At 37.5% G+C, this 6,771-nt stretch overlaps 1 protein-coding gene across 3 annotated transcripts in view; it reads left to right on the top strand.

The window, feature by feature from the left end:
- The window catches only part of mcu (mitochondrial calcium uniporter), a 92,758-nt gene that overhangs the window by 78,475 nt on the left and 7,512 nt on the right, over positions 1 to 6,771 (top strand). For all 3 annotated transcript variants that reach the window (XR_001630979.1, XM_016449474.1, XM_016449475.1), the window contains 3 exons: positions 3,532 to 3,702; positions 5,169 to 5,273; positions 5,364 to 5,524. Coding sequence is in view for 2 of the 3 variants with exons in the window: in XM_016449474.1 (XP_016304960.1) it covers positions 3,532 to 3,702; positions 5,169 to 5,273; positions 5,364 to 5,524 (437 nt within the window). In the remaining variant the exon portion in view is untranslated. The remainder of the gene's footprint in view (positions 1 to 3,531; positions 3,703 to 5,168; positions 5,274 to 5,363; positions 5,525 to 6,771) is intronic.

The following is a 6,771-nucleotide window of genomic DNA, read 5'->3' as shown; positions in this document are numbered from 1 at the left end:
CTGTGGGGTTAGTCCATATTTGACCCAAAGTTGGGTTGAAACAACCCAGCATTTTTTAGAGTGTAGTCTTGGAAAGTTTGCATGTTGTCACTGTAAATCTATTTTCTTACTGACATTTTGAATGGCATTTTTCCTTCTGGGACCGTAATGCTGATCAATGCGTTTCTTGTAAAATCAGATGTGGGGGATTTCTACTTATTATCTTCGGCACAATAGCTTTCGATCGCTCAGAAAATGACAAAAACAAACCAGCAACATTGTATTTACCATTGCAGGTGTTCGATTGTCAACAAAGAAACCTCCTAAGCGACTGCAAATAAGAATAAAGGATGCTGTGCAATGCTAACATTGTTCTGCAGGTGTACGATTATTAACAGAGAGGCTCATTTACTGTGTTTTATACACCTGTATCTGCAAACGTTTGCTAAACAAGATTTATCATTATGTAATGTTGGAACTTTGACTCATTTAGCTACATTTATGTGCACCCAGATAATACAGTTATAATCCAAAAAGGAAGTCCAACTTTTGGAGCTGGAATGGAATGTAGTCCGTTTATACAATTAACTTAACCATTATTGTAATAAAAAACACTGTTCACCATTAATTAGCATTCAAAAATAGCTATGTGATAAATAGGTATACTGATAACTGCCAGTAAGATGAGTAAGAAAGCTAATAAATAGCACTCGCTCTACCTCCTTGAACTCAGCACAGCTCTGAGGCCGTGCTTGCAGTGCTTTGTGGGTAACGTAGTTCTGCTGCAACAAATATAGTCCTGTAGAGTACAGTAGATCAGACTGGAAGGGTGATGGAATCAGTCTGTACGAAGAGAGCAATGAATCTACTTGGCATTAAGAGAAATTATACCCAGCAGGTCAGGAGAGGTGAACACACAGATAGGAGAATGAATGCACACTGTCGAGAGAGAGAGTGATTTCCTTTGCCGTGGATTTTGATAGCGTTTCCTCTGTAACAGTTGGATCATGACATGCTGCAGCAGAGCAGCTGATTCAAGCTTTTAATGCTGTCTGTGGTGTACGTTACTTTAGTTGGCTCACTGAGGACTCAGTGCACATACATCCTGACCAGTGTTGAGGAAGATAACTGTAACCTGCCAGACTACAAGCTACTCCCAATCTAACAGTTCAACTACAATCAAGCCATTTTTGTTTGCTACTCTGCAGTTTGCCAACAAAATTGCCTTATTTAAGCTATTTAAAGGGGCAATGTCTTTTTAATTACATAACATCAAAAATCGGTGCAGCATGATCTCAATTAGGGTTGATATTAATCTCAATTAACTGCATCTTACTAGACCACATACTGTCAATACAACTAATAAAACAGAAAAGATCTTGGGTGATCATTGAAATAAAACCTTTGAATGAAGCGATTTGCTAAAATTAATCAGACTTCCAATATTAAAGTTAGTTTGATTTAATATTTTTCCCTGATGTAATTCCCTGAAACTCATCCTGAATGAAATAAGGCCCTATTCCATTTTTTGTCCCAAATTCTATACAATTTTTATTTAAAATTGTATTTATTTAAAAATTCTATTTAAAATTTTCTGGGATCTGTTTTTAATGGTTTAATTACTTTTTAATAATCTAAAAGAATGTATACATAATTTAATTAATTAACTTTAACACTTCTAAATGCTTATTTATTTAGAAATTAATAGGGCTGTATGACATTTTGAAATTCTATTAATTATTTCTGGGATCTGTTTTTAATGGTTTAATTACTTTTTAATAATCTAAAAGAATGTATACATAATTGAATTCATTAACTTTAACACTTCTAAATGCTTATTTATTTAGAAATTAATAGGGCTGTATGACATTTTGAAATTCTATTCATTCTTTTTTTCTGGATTCTACGTTTTATAATTTATTACAAGTTATCATAAAATGAATATTTTTGGCAAACAAAGTGTTTAAGTTTAAATTAAAACATGGATGAAAAGTTGTGTGATATTGGGACGTTCCTTAAAAAACTTTTTTATTATTGTAATCATTAATTTGAGAAGCGTATTGTACTGCTGTACAATACTAATATATATATATATATATATATTTGCAATAATGTCTTAAACCAGGCTATTTTCGCAGCTTGTAGAGAAGACATTTTGAGTGTCTGTGTGTATCGATAGTTTTATCAAATGAAATGGTGAAATGCTCATGAAGTGACTCTCAGAACAGCTCTAGAGATGAAGCTCATGTTGAGTGTCTGGATTCCCTCCCTGTTTTCCGCATAGCAAAACTCATAGGGCTCTAATAAAACTACAGCCCTGCATATGGCACTGATACTCTATGGCAATCATATATCATATATATAATCATGTATATGGCAAATACTCTTTGTCACAGTGCCAGAGCCGCTGTCCGATCTGGGACTGTCCTGCTCAGTTCTACGTGAATGGCAGTTCTGAGACAAAAATATTGGCTCTGCACTGGCTCCTTTAACCTGCTGGTCTCAAACCAGGAACTCATTCTGGTGAAACTGATGCAAAACAAAGCGAGATCGCATAAAACTAGTTTGCTCCCATTATAATCACTGAAGCTGTCTACACCGGAAAAGCCTGAGGTGCTGATGTGATGTGTGTTCAGCTGACAGACATCCAGTTCATATGAATATCACATACTTTATTTTCCCAGTCTGTGTAAAATGAAATTATAATATTATGTACTAATAGCATATGTTTGACTTGATTGCTATGAAGTTTATTCATTATGTATTAACATTTCTGATCATTGCATCAAAAATTGATGGCATAAAGAGTGTATCAAAACTCATGAGACCATAGTTACAGTTATGAGTTGTCATCTTTCAGCTCTAAAGTCACTGGAAATATGGGTAAATGGAGTAAGGTCCATCACCATGAGGTGTCTGAGTGACACGTTAAATGACTCCAGTCTTTATCATCCAGACATCAGACCTCACTGCAGCGCATCACGGTCTTCCTCAGACTCATTAGGCATAACGGCAGAAGTAATGAGGCAGTATATAAATGGGATGCCGCAAGCCCTTTGGCGTATACAGCATACGAAGATCAGTTCTCAATCAGAGCTGTACCATCTACAGGACAGCTCGAAACAGCAGGATATGCACTTACACTAAACTGTGATGTACAGCGACGTCCACTGACTCCACAGTGGCCGGGTTGTTGTTCGCTCAAGAGAGAGCATTCCTAACTCAGGCTGGACAGTTCTAATGCTGCAGTAGTCTGATGAATTCTCCCATCGTTCAACAGGACCCTGTGGTTCCCGCATACCGTCATTCCAACACTGCCCCCTGCTGGCAATCTACCCATTCACTGACCACATAAGTCTCTTACACGTTCCTGTACACACTCTCAGCAGACAGTATCTTTCTTTTGCCATTTAAATGTACTTGATGAGTCTGAGGAATTTCAATTAATTGCTAGTGAGTTCTAACTGGGTTGCATTGTTACTATACATACAAACCCTGTGTTATTTGGTTCCTACACCTCTAATGGGCATTTCTTGGGTCATGTGTCCGCAGACGTTACAGTGGCGTATCAGAATGGCTTGCCGGTGATCTCTGTACGTCTGCCGTCCCGACGAGAACGCTGCCAGTTCACCCTCAAACCCTTGAGCGACACGGTGGGTGTTTTCCTTCAGCAGCTGCAGGCGGAGGACAGGGGCATCGATAGAGTCGCCATCTACTCTACAGGTAGAGTACAACGCACACTCCACATCAAGATCTCTGAAATCTCAATCGAAATATAGATAACAGTCAGGTTTTTGTCTAACCTTTTGCTGAAGCTTTCACAGATGAACACTATTTATGGTGTTTACACGACAGTTATTGTCATTTATTCACCCATATGACATTCTTAACCTGTCTTTTCTCCATGGATGAATGAAAGTGGATGGTGATTCATTCTGCCAAGCTCAAAGAGGACAAAAAGTTAGTCCATACTACTCGTGCTTTAATGATTTCTGTTCCATATGACTTCATGAAGTGCAGTAGTGCCATGCAAGTATGTAGTATGGACTCCCTTTGTGGTGCTGTTTTGTCGTCTTGGAGCTTGGCAGTATAAATCACCATCTACTTCTATGGATGGCAAATCAGTTTTGGATATTGCGTCTAATATCTTGACTTCTGTTAAACACACATTCAGAAGTTCTGTTCAAAAAGTTTGGGATTGGTAAAATTTTAAAACATTTTTTTTTTTTTAACTGGTGACCAATAATTTATTATTACAAAATATTATTACAATTTAAAGTGACTGTTTTCTGTTTTAATATATTTTAAAATGTGTTTTATTCCTGTGATGCAAAGCTGAATTTTCGGCATCATTACTCCAGTTTTCAGTGTCACATGATCCTTCAGAAATCATTCTAATATGCTGATTTGCTGCTCAAGAAACATTTATTATTATCATCATTGTTGATAACAGTTGTGCTGCTTAATATTTTTGTGGAAATCGTTTTATATGTGTGTGTGTGTGTGTGTGTGTGTGTGTGGTAAATAGACATTTTTAAAAGAACACCTTTTATTTGAAATAGAAATCTATTTGAAATAGAAATATCTAAATCTTTACTGTTGCATCAGTTGAATGTACTTTTGCTCAATAAAAGTATTAATTCATTTTTTTAAAATCTTACTTGACCACAAACTTTTGAATGGTAGTATACAGATAATACAATGATAACAGCTTTACTTTTTGGGTGACTTATCCCTTTAAGAATATTCAGCGTAGCACTGCGCATGTAAACACATTCATTGTTCTCAGCTCTAGGGGCAAAATTAAATTCAAATTTAAGTTATTAACAAATTCTTTTGTAGTTTAATCCACAAATTGCATATGAACATGTGGCTGTTTAATTGATAGTACATCTTATAATCTAATTGAGGAACAAGAATCATTTGTACTCTGTGCAAACTGCATATCTGCTCTGTTTCAAGCTCAATTATTCCTTGTGAGAGGCACTTGAGCTTTCTCTCGCCTGTCTTTATCTCTCTCTGTTTCACCTCAGATTGGAAAATGCTTCTTTTCCTGATGAGCATACTTAACGCAGAGCAGGAAACCTTTGTGATAAGCATTTAGATTGGCTCTTGTATTACATAACCGTTTCAGTGAGAGGATTGCGTTCCCATAATTTCCCTCTGTGTCTCTCCTTCTGTCTCTATAGATGGAGCAAGAATAGCGTCCTCTACAGGGATTGACATTTTACTTATGGACAGCTTTAAGCTAGTCATTAATGACACAACATACGTGGTGCAGCCGCCCAGGAGAGGTGAGTGTGCCTGTTGCATTGTGGGTTATTATGTGCAAGACTTTGCAGAGGCCCAGCAGAGTTTTTGATATTTTTTGGCGTCCGTTGCAGATCTGCTACCGCACGAGGAAGCAGAACGACTGAACGATGTCAAGCTCTTGGTGCAACAGCTCTACACCACCCTGCGCATAGAAGATCATCAGCTCACCAAAGAGAGAGAGCTGATTGGACGACTGGAGGACCTCAACTCTCAGCTCCAGCCCTTGGAGAAGGTGAGCTGTTTAGATTAATGTCACCAAAACACAAAACACCTGACCAATTTATTCTCCTCAAACTTTTAATTAATATATTTATTTATTTATTTTTAGTCTATTTTGCACCAAAATACCATAGACATGTCTGGTGCAAATAGTTTTTACTTCAGAGAAATTTACATACCCTTGAATCTTAATACTGCGTGTCATTTCCTGGATGATCCATGACTGTCTTACTGTCCTCTGCACAATGTGACTTTGCTGCAGCCTGGAATTGAACTGCTGGTTTCGTCTGGCCAGAGGAGAACTGGCCCCCCGACTGAGCCTGGTTTCTCCCAAGGTTTTTTCTCCATTCTGTCACCGATGGAGTTTTGGTTCCTAGCCACTTTCGCCTCTGGCTTGCTTAGTTGGGGACACTTCATTTCCAGCGATATCGTTGACTTGATTGCACAGAGACTATTTAAACTGAACTGAGCTGGATGATGACATCACTGAATTCAATGATGAACTGCCTTTAACTGAAAAATGAGTGTTTACTATTGTCATTTTGCATTATTGACACACTATTTTCCTAATTAATGCTGTTCAGTTGCTTTGACACAATCTGTATTGTGTTATAAGCGCTATAAAAACAAAGGTGACTTGACTTGACTTGACTTGTGATAGTTGTTCATGAGTCCTGTGTTGGTCCTGAGCAGTTCAACTGCCTGCTGTTCTTCAGAAAAATCCCCCAGCTCCTGCACATTCTTTGGTTTTCCAGCATCTTCTGCATATTTGAACCCTTTCCAAAAGTGACTGAATGATTTTGAGATCCATCTTTTCACACTTAGGGTAATTGAGGGACTCATACACAGCTATTACAAAAGGTGGAAACATTTACTGATGCTCAAGAAGGAAACGCAATGCATTAAGAGCCTGGGGGGTGTAAACTTTTGAACAGGGTGATGAGGTGTAAATTTTTCTTATTTTGTTTAAAGATCATATTTTTTTCATTTGGTACTGCACTTAAGAAGCTACATAAATACTTAAATGTTTCCCAGAAGACAAAATAAGTACAATTTACCATGATCATCCAATTCAAAAAGTTTACACCACCCAGCTCTTAATGCATTGTGTTGCCTTCTTGAGCATCAGTAAATGTTTCCACCTTATATCATAGTTATGTATGAGTCCCCCAATTGTCCTCCATATGAAAAGATGGATCTCAAAATCATACAGTCACTGTTGGAAAGGGTTCAAATATGCAGAAGATGCTGGAAAACCAA

Source organism: Sinocyclocheilus anshuiensis, unplaced genomic scaffold, assembly GCF_001515605.1.
Source record: "Sinocyclocheilus anshuiensis isolate Anshui unplaced genomic scaffold, SAMN03320099.WGS_v1.1 scaffold475, whole genome shotgun sequence".
Classification (NCBI taxonomy): Eukaryota; Metazoa; Chordata; class Actinopteri; order Cypriniformes; family Cyprinidae; genus Sinocyclocheilus; species Sinocyclocheilus anshuiensis.
The sequence above is the reverse complement of the archived record's forward strand: the minus strand, read 5'-3'. Positions and strand labels throughout refer to the sequence as shown.